Source organism: Gorilla gorilla, chromosome 12 (assembly GCF_029281585.2).
Source record: "Gorilla gorilla gorilla isolate KB3781 chromosome 12, NHGRI_mGorGor1-v2.1_pri, whole genome shotgun sequence".
Lineage (NCBI taxonomy): Eukaryota > Metazoa > Chordata > Mammalia > Primates > Hominidae > Gorilla > Gorilla gorilla.
Window position 1 is genome coordinate 59,210,001 of NC_073236.2, and position 12,846 is coordinate 59,222,846.

A 12,846-nucleotide genomic window follows, 5' to 3' on the forward strand; every position below is an offset into this window, starting at 1 on the left:
TAATTATATTAGATACTAATCTTTCTGGAGTTAATAAGTTTGTTTTTAAATTCTAAGAAACCTATTCATGACCCAATATGTTAAAATGAAAACATATTTTTTAATAGGACTATCCAAAAGTAGAAATATGCAACTAATTTAAGAGGCAAGAAATATGTTTTTATAGGTATTATTATACCTATTTAAAATAAACCAGCACAGCCTAGAAATCCATAACAAAAACATTGCTATTAATTACTCAAATCATCAGCAAATCTGTTACATAGTCAGGTTAATAATGTTGTACAAAGTATTAGTTTTATAATTTACTAATTGACTAATTTTATTTTATTTTATTTTATTTTTTTGAGACGGAGTCTCCCTCTGTCGCCCAGGCTGGAGTGCAGTGATGCAATCCCAGCTCACTACAACCTCAGTCTGCCAAGTTCAGGAGATTCTCCTGCCTCAGCCTCCCAAGTAGATGGGATTACAGGCATGCACCATCACACCTGGATTTTTTTTTTTTTTTTGTCTTTTTAGTAAAGACAGGGTTTCACCATGTTGGTCAGGCTGCTCTTGAACTCCTGACCTCAAATGATCTGCCTGCCTTGGCCTCCCAAAGTGCTGGGATTACAGGCATGACCCACTAGGCCCGGCCTAATTGACTAATTTTTATAAATAAATTTTTAAAATTTTAAGATATAGTCATGCAACATAAATCATTTCAGTCAATAACAGACCACATACTTAAAGGTAGTCCCATAAGATTATGTCATATTTTTACCGTACTTTTAAAATATTTATACATGTTTAGATACACAAAACTTACTATTGTATTCCAATTGCTTACAGTATTCAGTACAGTAACGTGCTGTACAAGTTTGTAGCCTAAAAGTAATAGGTTATACCATGTAGTGTAGGTATGCAGTAAGCAATACCATCTAGGTGTGTAAATACAGTATGTGATGTTCACACAATGATGAAATTGCCCAACGATGCATTTCCCAGAACATATGCCTGTCGTTAAGCAACATATAATTACAGTTTACTCAGTGTTTTTCAACCTTCTCCAATTCAGGTCCCTTTTTATGAAAAAATGAGTCACAGTTTCTTCATGATAGTAGTTATATTGATGGATGGTAGACATGTAAAAGCTACTACGGTTCAAAATGTTTTCAAATAGATTTGTACTTTATTAAAAACAATCTACAGGCATGTCTTGTTTTATTGTGTATCACAGATTGGTGGGTTTTTTTTTCTTCCCCCTCAAATACAAATTGAAGGTTTGTTGCAACTCTGCTTCAAGCAAGTCTGTTGGTGCCATTGTTCCAACAGCATGTGCTCATTTCCTGTCTCTGTATCACAGTTTTGCAATTGTTGCAATATTTCAAATTTTTTCATTATTGTTTTGATGATCTGTGATCAATGATCTTTGTCACTACTGCAATTGTTTTGGGGCATCAGGAACCACGTCCACTTAAGAAGGCAAACAATATATGTCGGGCGTGTTCCGCCTGCTCCACCAAGATGGCCGTTTGCCATCTCTCTCCCTCTTCTCAAGCTTCTTATTCCCTGAGACACAACAATATTAAAATTAGGTCTATTAACAACCCTACAATGACCTTTAAGTATTCAAGTGAAAGGAAGGGTCAACACATTTCTCACTTGCAATCAAAAGCTAGAAATGATTAAGCTTAGTGAGGAAGACACGTCACAAGTCAAGAGAGGCCAAACGGCCAACTTGTAAGCACAAGAAAAAGTTCTTGAAAGAAATTAAAAGTGCTACTGCAATGAACACCCAGATAAGAAAATGAAGCAGCCTTATTGCTAATACGGAGAAAGCATGAGTGGTCTAAATAGAGGATCATATCAGCCACAGCATTCCTTTAAGCCAAAGCCCAATCTTGACCAAGACCCTACTGCTCTTTAATTCTATGAAGGCTGAGAGAGGTAAGGAAGCTGCAGAAGAAAAGCTGGAAGCTAGGAGAGGTTGGTTCATGATGTTTAAGAAAGAAGTCATCTCCATAACATAAAAGTGCAAGGTAAACCAGCAAGTGCTGATGTGGATAGAACCTGCGGCAAGTTATCCTAAAGATCTAGCTAAGATCATTGATTAAGGGGGCAAACAAGTTTTCAATGTTGACAAGACAGCCTTCTACTGGAATTCGGTGCCATTTACAACTTTCATAGCTGGCTTCAAAGGACAGGCTGACTCTCTTATTAGTGGCTAATACAGTTGATTTTTAGGTTGAACCAAATGCTCATTTACCACTTTGAAAATCCCAGGGCCCTAAGAATTATGCTAAATCTACTCTGCCTGTGCTCTACAAATGGAACAACGAAAACTGAAGACAGCACATCTGTTTATAGCATGGTTTACTGAATATTTCAAGTCCACTCTTGAAACCTACTGTTCAGAATAAAAATAATTCTTTTCAAAATGTTATTGCTCATTGAAAATGCACCTGGTCACCCAAGAGCTCTGATGGAGATATACACAGAGATTAATCGTGCTTTCCTGCTTGCTAACACATCTATTCTGCAGCAGATGTATCAAGGAGTCATTTTGACTTTCAAGTCTTATTATTTAGAAAATTCATTTTTTAAGGCTATAGCTGCAATAGATAGTGATTCTCCTGATGGATCTGGGCAAAGTAAATTAAAGGCCTTCTGGAAAGAATTTGCCATCCTAGTTGCCACTAAGAACATCCATGATTGATTCACCAGAGAAAGTCAAAATATCAACATTAACAGGAGTTTGGAAAAAGTTGATCCCAACCCTCATTGTCGACTTTGAAGGGTTCAAGACTTCAGTGGAGGAAGAAAGTGCATATCTAGTGGAAATAGCAAGAGAACTAGGATTAGAAGTGGAGCCTAAAGATGTGACTGAATCTGCAATGTCATGATCAAACTTCATGGATGAGGAATTGCTTATGTATGAGCAAAGCAGCTTCTTGAGATGTAATCTATCCCTAGCTATGATAGTGTGAACATTGTTGAAATGACAACAAAGGATTTAAAATATTATATAAATGTAGTGGATAAAGCAGCAGCAGAGTTTGAGAGGATTGATTCCAATTTGAAAGAAGTTCTACTGTGGATAAAGTGCTGTCAAACAGCATATCACATGCTACAGAGAAATCTTTTGTAAAGGAATAGTCAATCAACGCAGCAAACTTCATTGTTATCTTACTTCAAGAAATTGCCACAGCCACGCCAACCTTCAGGAACCACACAGGAACCACCACTCTGATCAACATCAAGGAAACCCCCCCTACCATCAAAGAGATTACGGCTGGCTGAAGGCTCAGAATGATCTTTAGCATTTTTTAGAAATGAAGTATTTCTAAATAAAGGTATGTACAGTTTTAAACATAATCCTACTGCACAGTTAATGGACCACACTGCACTGTAAACATAACTTATTATATGCACTGGGAATCCAAAAAAATTTGTATAATTCACCTTATTGCAATTGGCATTTTACTGCAGTAGTTGGAACAGAATCGGCAATACATTCGAGGTTTGCCTGTGTTTGGAAAAAAGCCATACCTGTTTACATAGACATGAACATGGACTTTTTGGTCAGAAGACCATACTTGGTGTATATATGGATTTTTGAACCCCCTGTAATAACTTCCTCACCCCCATACCCTGTGCCTTCAGGTCTAGGACTTAACAGTTAGTAAGCACGCTAATCTAGTATATATCAAGGAGGGCAGTCAATTATTTAAAGGCAGAATACACACTTCATTCATATTTGCATTCCTGACAGTGGCCTGTAGGCAGCAGGCAATCAAAAGACAGACACTGAATGAACATGCCCATTGAGAAGGGGCGATCAGTTACACACTTTTATTCTGAGGTGTTTTGAAGAGAAAGAATTCATGAAGTAAAGAGAGAGAGGAATGTTGCAACTAGAAAGGAAAAGAGATGAAAATAGTAATAAAAGGCAAAAGTATCCTAGAGATTATTCCATTGCTGCGAAAAACTGCAATGTTTGGGTGGCACACTCTAATAGCAAGTGTGGTATTTAAACATGTCATGAAACATTTGATTGCAACATATTTTATTGTAAACTTCCTTATATTTGGCAACATTACTATTTTAGAAATGATATAATTTTGTTATGAAAAAAAATCAGTGATGACCAAACTATTTGACTGTTGTAAACCATAAGGCTATAGATTCAAAACAATAAAGTTCACTGTGAATTTTTAAAAGAAAACAAACTTAAGACTGTAGAGTTTAAAAAAATTAGGAAAAGTTAAAAACCAAAACTCTTGGGCATTATGAGATCAAGTTAATAGCTTTTTCAGATCTTAGCTTCCTACTACTTTGTGAGCCAAATCCAAGAATTAAACTGTCACACGATTAATGCCAAGATGCTTATTTTAAAACACTATTAAAAATTGTAGGTTTTCCAAAGTGGGAAAAAGTTTGACTGTTATCACACAGTCACTTCACTTTTTTATGTGCATAGGCCACATCTGAAAATTGGTTTTGCTCCTGTAATGTTAATAGCTAGCATCATTTCTCCCCAAACTTGTTGCATTTCAAATGGACAAATTTAATATCAGATACAGAAGTTAGGGTAGCATTAAAAAACCTACAGTCTTTTAAAAACAAAGATCTGTTTTTATTGTTTTTTAAATAGAGTTTCCTGACCAAAGAGATAGTCCCCTAAGAAGAAACTGATACATAAAATATCATTAATGCCACTTCAAAATATCTCTTGGGCCAAACTTGCAGTTTACTTATGTAAATGTCTGGCTGTAGCTCAGAGAGAAGATGAGAAGTAGTTTCCCTAGCTATTGGACTGTGTCCACAGCCTACCAGCAGGACAGAGTGGGCTGTATCATTATTTGTCAAACCCGTCTGCGGAAAGGTGCCTGCTGCCTCTGATTGTCAACTCCAAAGGCATGCTCCAGCAGGCCCTGCCAAGCTGGCTGACAGCGCCTATTCATTTTCCTGCCATGGCATGCCGTGGCACTTGTACCACTGGGGTTGGACTGCACAGTGTTATCAGCAGAAGCAAAAGCCTTTTCTTGTTGCTGGTAATAATGAGATGCACAAAGGAATGGCAAGGAGAAAAGGGAGCAAAGAGGCAGGGCTCGGGGGAGGAAAATTAAGAAAAGCTTTGTCCTATTGAAAAAGTCTGAGATAAGACCTCCTCACCTTGCTTGTCCCCACCCACAGAATTTTTTATGCATGCATTTAAAGAGTAGGTTGGAAAAGTTGTAAGTTCTAAAATGATTCCTCTCTGAAATAGGCAATGTATAGGTATTTCCTATTGATTTGAAGGTAGAAGTGGATGCAGAAGATTTCCAGGGGCTGTCAGGATGGCTGTGTGATCTGAGGCTGGTTGGAAAGGGCTCCTATTTGGAGCACCATAGTTATCCTGGAAAAAAACTGACCATATACTATAAAGATTAGTATCAGTGGCCACCTTTCTATTCCCCATCAACCAAATTACGAACATACCTATCTAAGCAATTTCCAAACACCTTATGAGAGATTCATTTTGTGGAGGTATCTTTTACAAGATTAGGACTCAGCTATCAGCAAAGCAAAAAATAAAAATAAAAAAGCAGAAATGGGCCGGGCGCGGTGGCTCACGCCTGTAATACCAGCACTTTGGGAGACCAAGGTGGGCGGATCACCTGAGGTCCGGAGTTTGAGACCAGCCTGACCAACACGGAGAAACCCCGTCTCTACTACCACAAATACAAAATTAGCCGGGCATAGCGGCTCACGCCTGTAATCCCAGCTACTCTGGAGGCTGAGGCGGGAAAACAGCTTGAATCCGGGAGGCGGAAGTTGCTATGAGCCAAGATCGCGCCATTGCACTCCAGCCTGGGCAACAAGAGTGAAACTCCATCTCAAAAAAAAAAAAAGCAGAAATGACAATATATTGAGTTCTTTTATCAGCTAAGCTCTAGATATGGTGATATTTAAATGAATAGTTGCTTTGACAAGTCATCAAAAACAAAGACCTTGGGAATAAAAAACAAGACAGGTTTCTGAAAGGGATTAGAGATTGGAATGAGAATGCCAGAGGTGGGAAAGGGAAGCTGAAATGAAAGCAGCAAGCACCAAAGGAAATTTCCTTTCTATCTTGACATATTGAGAATTATATAGTTTCTGAAAAGAGGATGATCTGGATTTTAATACCATCTCTGCCAAGTTACCTACCCTCTCAATGACTTAGTTTTCTTAAAACAAAACCTAGAATTAGTAGTACCTATTTTATAGAATTTTGATGAGAATTAAATCAAGCAGCAGAGAGTAAGATAAATTCTAGTCACAGGCCGCATGTTACATCAGTGTTCCCATCTGCCTTGGCTTGCCCCATCATTGAAAAGCTGGATTTTTGATTAGCCATCAAATCTACAGATTTGACTACACAGTTCTCAGACAAGCCCCAGTGGGAATTTATTATGTTTCTTCCGGAAAAGAAAAGACTGCACCTAGAAACATTTTTTAAACATGACAGCCCCCATCAGAAATCACTTCCACACTGTTGCAGTCAGAGGTCCTGTCTGCCTGGTTCCCACCAACAGTGATGCACTGTCTCCCTCAGCCCTCAGTCAGCCAAGAACCAGCAGGTCATCAGGGCTAGTACTGCCTGAGTCAGTAGGTGTGAGTTCCACACACCTGTGTAGAATCAACACCTGGCCAATTTGAATTTCCAAGGGTCAGCTGGCTCTTTTAACACCTCACAAAGAAGGCTGATGTTTCCAGTGACCTCCTCCTCACAGAGATTCTTCCAGGTGAACTGGGCCAAATAAGTTAGGTCAAAAGCATTTGGAAAAATGTCCATTTGCTGGCTGGTAGACAAATCTTGAAATGGACTCTGTGAGTCCTGTTAAAGGTCAGACTGTCTCTGCAGTTATTCATGTCTACTAGCATCCTCCAGTCTGGCTTCATTTACAAAGAAGAAAGTTATAATTTCAAGTGATGAGCAGTTCTATTTTCTTTCACTCACTTCCTTCTACAACCTCATAGACAAGTGCTCAAAGCCTTGATAGCTACCAAGTCCCTGCTAAGGGGTAAGTTCTGTGGCTGATATCTCTACCTGTGTTATCACAAACCTTCACTTGTTGGAAAAAAAACAAAACAAAACAAAACAAAACTTAACATAGCCAAATTGGAGTAACTGATCACCTATTTTTAAGACATAAACTGTGTAGATTAATGAATCCCATATTCTCTGGCCCTTTTTTACGAGTGATTCAGATACATCAAAGGCCATCCTGCTTTATAAACTCCAAACACTAAAAAGGAATATAAGCCACCTTAAATAATATATTCCCTTTTAATGCCTTGACTCCGTGTCTTGAAATAACATAAACACCGAAGCATCTAAGAGGGTGTTATAATCACATTTGCAGAGATGATCAAAAAAGCTCAACGATCTAAGGAGTGCGCCTGAAACACAGATCCATGACATTTGCGTGACATTCCTTATCTCATTCAGTTACCTTCCTCCAGCTGCCTTGTAAGGGACCTGTTTGTGATGATTACCTGAGACAGAGAGGAAGTCATCCACTGAGGTGATGTCATCCACGGCCTCTGTCAACACTCGGACCTGCTTCTCCCACTGGTCTTTGAAGACGTCCATGTTATCCTGAGCAACTTTGCTCTGTGGCCGGGCAGCCAGTGTCAGAGCGGCATTGATGACCTATTTGTTGGAAACAATCCAGGGACGTGATGACCACACACTTCAAAAGAGGAATAAGCCGGTCAAAGACCACGTTAAAACCATGCACCCTGTACGTTCTACAGATAAGCGGGTTCTTGGTTTTCAGAAGGACAATCAAACACATAAAAGATAAAGTAGATTTTCAACTACCATTAATTTTTGTTTGCTTCTTTTTAAGACATAATAGTTTGCCTCAGGTTTCAAAAAGTATTTACTGGACAAGTCTCATGACTTAGCACAGATACAGCAGAAATGCAACTCTTGCTTTCCACATGTGCAAGTTTATGATTTAGCTGCCGAGACAAGGTAAATAGATATGGAACATTTAAATCACAACCCAAAACAAATAGAACAAAGTCAACAGGAGTGGCGAGTATAGTGGCACAATCCCAGCTCCCTGCAGCCTCGAACTCCTGAGCCCCAGCAATCCTCTTACCTCAGACTCCCCAGTAAACTGGGACTACAGGAATGCACCACCACACCCAGCTAGTTTATTTTTTTGTAGAGATGGAGTCTATGTTGCCCAGGCTGGCCTTGAACCCCTGGCCTCAATCAATCCTCCCACTTCAGCCTCCCAGAGCACTGGGATTATAGGTGTGAGCCACCATGCCTGGCCGCTGCCATGGTAATTCTGAAGAGACTGGCGTGGTTTATTCTTTCTGAGAAAGGTAGAACTTGAAACAGCTCATAAATGATGAGTAGCATTTTTCAGCAAAAGGAAATAGAGAAAGAAAAGGAGAGGCACAAGGGCTGGAGTGGAGAAGGTCACTGACAGGCTTTTGAAACAAAGTGAATGAGGCTTACCTGGGGACACAGGCTGTCAATCTGGGTGGCTGCCATCCGAACTAATTTCACCCCTTCTTCATTGTTGGAGATGGAACAGGCCAAATTGGCAACCTGTATTGAAGAGGATTTTAGTGAATATTAGGTTGGGGCAAAGGGAAAGTATACTGTTGCTCCGCCTTATACCTTCTCTGGCAGATGTCTCTTCCAGGAGAATTCTTTCAGAAATAAGATAAGGGTACCCTGGCCTTCATGTAGAACCAACTAGTACTACTTCTTATGCTAATTTAGGCATTTCTGTCAGAAGAGGCATTTCACGACTCTCAAGCATATACAAGGTTGCGTTTTAACAGGGTTTTTGAACTGTTTTTTCTTATGAACTGCCTTGATCCGCCTACACTCTCTGGAGCCTCCTAAGACTCATCATCAAATGCAAAACCCTGTGATCTTGGCCGTATCAGTACTCAGTTCTGACCCTGTAGAGCTGAGTGAGAAGAATGCTACAGGCAATTATTTGGGCTTGAGAGACTCATAGTAAGCTGACAATTATGGTGTCCTGCCCCCAAAATACCCGATCTGCCTGAAAATTTTAGTCCACTAATAGCCAACTCAAATGTTATTAGAGGCCAGCTGTTATGAGCAATGTAACAAAAATGCTCGTAGCATTCAATACACGATGGCGGAATATATAGTAAACTACAATGTGCAGATCTAGTATAAAGACATTCAAATTTGATGGCCTCCTTGTTTTCTGGCACCTTCCATCTTCAAAGCCAACAGTTTTTTTTTTCCCCCCCTTGGTTTTTCCCCCCTTGGTTCCTGGTCCAAATTTGAATGTCTTCTTTTCCCCTCTTCCTTGGTTCCTGGCTCCTTCCGTCTTCAAACAGTTGGCTCTGAAGATGGATGGGGCCAGGAACCAAGGAGGGAAGGGGAAGCAAGACATTCAAATTTGAATTTTAGGAACACTATGCTACCCCAAACAGCTGGACTGAATTCAAGTTCCCAGGTCAAGGGGTTCAACTTGTTGTTATTCCTTCTCTTGAAGGAGAGCTGGTAATTCAAGGTGAGATTGATTAGCCAAGGTCAACAGCCACAAAGCCACCATCAAAAGACCAATCAGTCCCATCAGGCTGGTATCAAGACAACACAAGAATGGGGATATGAAAAGTCAAAGAAGAGAAGAAGGACAGCAAGGGGTAGGAGCTATGGAGCAAACAGAACAAGTGATTAGCAGAGAGAATCCCTGGAGTCTTGTGGCCACCTGCCTTTTTGGTATCCTGCTTATATTTAGTCTCCAATACTGGGTTGCTCTCCTCCCATTCCTGAATGCCCTAGGATTTTAGAATGTACCACCCATGCTTATAGTTCCTAATGTGAAAGAAACCTTAGGCAGTATGACATAGTGAGAAGAGTACAGGCCTGGAGATCAGGAAGTTCAACCACTGGGCATCTTTATAAGTCACTTCACATTTTAGATTGCGGCTTCCTTATCAGCAACATGGGATGGGTTGAGGGTGATAGAATACTTTTAAAGGCTACTTCAATAAACCATTAGTGTAAAGAATAGGGTTTTGGAGTTTTTAAGGGAGAAAGAGGATGCATTATATCTATTTCAGTAAGAAAATGTACTAGGAGAAATTATGACAAGTGAATTCCAAACATTACCATTTAATTTCTTATAGTTTATAGTTTACCTTTGATTTTCATTATTTTACTTAGTTTTCAAAATAAGTGTGAAAAGACATATGCCTTATTAGGACCATTCACAGATACTGCATGCCATGGGCAGGAAGGTTCTTAGATGTGGGGCAGGAACTAACGATGCAGGTCTCTTAACTTCAATTTCTTTGTTATATCATAATGTCTTCTCTCCACATTTTTATTCATCTTTGTTACATCTGTATTCTATATTCTGGTTCATTTTACAATCCAAGTGCCTGACTCAGTGCATGACACAGAATTGGTGTTTCGTACATGTTTATTTAATAAATTAAACAATAGCTTGTAAACTTAGTGTAACTTATTGTAGACAGTAATTTGGAATACACAATGGATAAATGGTGCCCTCAAAAATACAGTTGAGCTTCACCTTTAATTTGGCAAGACAAATGTTCACCTTCTAGCAGATGTTAACCAATGTTATGGTGTTAACCAATGGTTCCTACATTCTGATCTGTGGTACGAGTCCAGAATGCAGCTTCCCCTGTCCAAAGTGGCATGTGGGGGAAAAAAAAAAATCAGGATAGTGGAGAATCTTCTAGAAAGATATATGTATTTAAAGTTCTACCTTTTAATATTCAATTAAATTTTTCCTATATCTGCTTTTGAACAACCTCTCATTCTATGAAATAGTGATAATTTTAGATGATGGCTGTTTTTGCCCTGTACCATCCCTGCGTGCTGTGCAAAAGACTTGAGATCACACTTTTGCAAACAGTGAATAATTGCTAGAGTTTAGCACAACGACAATATGAAAACTTAAAAATGCCCCAAGAATCAGGTAATTATTTGCATTTCTGTAAAAAGCATAAGAAAATACCAACACGCTTAATGAAATAATATCCAGACCAAGTCATCAGTGGTTAACATTAAAAAAAGAAAGAGCGACAACCAGAGACCATGTGTTTCTTGACTGAGTGACATACCACTGTCTATGAAATATTCTTGCCAAAAAAAGAAAAGGTCAGCCATTTAGGATCAGTTTTCGATTTACAGAAAATTCAAGAGGAAAAGAAGCATGTGAAATAAAACTACATACATGCTATCATAAAAATCCTGATGGTTACAAACTGTCGGAAAAAAGACACAGATCTCATTTGTGTCCTGAATAGAAAAAACAAACTATAATATACATATATATACATAAATATGTAAATAAATAAGTAAATAAGACTACATTTATGAAACCACCAAGGAAATTTAAATATTAACTAGACATTTGATGATACTGAGGAGTTATTATTATTTTAAAGCATGCTAATGGTACTTTTTTTTAAAAAGAATCTATAGCTTTTAGAGCTATATGATCAAGATGTTTATTGATGAACTGATGTTTGGAATTTGCTTCACAATTATCTGGGGTTGGGGAAATGGGTAGAAGTGTAGAAAAAACAAGATTCGCCATTAGTTCATAATTGTTGAAGCTGAGTGACAGTGTATGATGGTTCATTACACATTCTTTACTTTGGGATATGCTTAACATTTTCCATATTAAAAAACATTTAGAAAAAAAGTAGCAGCCACAAAGTATTATATCAACAGCTCTGGAAAACACTTTCTTGCATCTGTGTGTGTCTCCAGGGAGCACAGTGTAAGCTAGGGAAACCTGAGTGTGGTTTGGAGTTGAGGCTTGCAGACAGTAGAGGGTACCTACCTGGGCACAAATGAAGAGTGCTGTAACTGGACTCTGTCAGTCACAGCATGGCTCCCCAGATCGCAGAGCTTCCCACTTATGCTGACTGCGAGTCACCTGGCAGAAGTCGACCCTGTGGGACTTAGAGCTCAGAAGAGCTGGACTCTTAACAGAGGGAAACGCTAACTAGTAACTTCCACATAGTGAAAATAAACTTTTCTTTGTGTGTCTTTTGAACTGCTTTCTCGTCTTTTGTTTAAGTTAAACTCTATTATCCCTTAGGCCTAACTCCTCACCCAACAGAATCTTAGTAGGGGGAAACCAAGCTAGCAATGCTTGGCAAAAATAAAGAGCTGGCACCTCTTGATAGTCCTCCAGTTATTTATTCTCTTTAATTGTACTGATCCATAAATCCTAAAGTCTGGCAGCCTATACTCTGCAACGTACTCCTGCTATTTAATTCCACTTAAAACCCAGAATTTCATTCACCTTTATTTTCTTTGGAAACATTCTGAAAATATTTCCAATATGATGCTAAGGATTTCAGTATCTTCAGAGGCAGGCTTACATATTTTAAGTTGGTCATGGGCTCTATCCAAATCCCTACCTTCCCTTTTTTCTTTTGGCTTGTCTTTCTCTGCTTCTCACTGGACCCATTGGCCCAGTGGTGACTATCAACTTGGTTTTATATATTTTGATTTCTAGAATTTCATCAGCAAATGATCCTTAGCTTCATTGCTTGAGGCAGTCTCCAATCAATAACATAGCTTGGGCCAGATGCAGTGGCTCATGCCTATAATCCCAGCAATTTGGGAGGCTGAGGCTCCTAATAAGCCAGGAGTTGAAGACCAGCCTGGGAAATGTGGCGAAACCTCATTTCTACTAAAAATACAAAAAATAGCCAGGGTGTGGTGGCACACACCTGTAATCCAAAATACTCAGGAGGCTGAAGCAGGAGAATTGCTTGAGACCGGGAAGTGCAGTTTGCAGTGAGCTGAGATCACACCACTGCACTGTGGCCTGGGTG

At 39.2% G+C, this 12,846-nt stretch overlaps 1 protein-coding gene across 9 annotated transcripts in view; it reads right to left on the reverse strand.

The window, feature by feature from the left end:
- The window catches only part of CTNNA2 (catenin alpha 2), a 1,198,185-nt gene that overhangs the window by 94,439 nt on the left and 1,090,900 nt on the right, over positions 1-12,846 (reverse strand). For all 9 annotated transcript variants that reach the window (XM_055378924.2, XM_019021073.4, XM_019021071.4 and 6 more), the window contains 2 exons: positions 8,489-8,581; positions 7,507-7,663 (listed from right to left, as the gene is read on the reverse strand). In XM_055378924.2, coding sequence (XP_055234899.1) covers positions 7,507-7,663; positions 8,489-8,581 — 250 coding nt within the window. The remainder of the gene's footprint in view (positions 1-7,506; positions 7,664-8,488; positions 8,582-12,846) is intronic.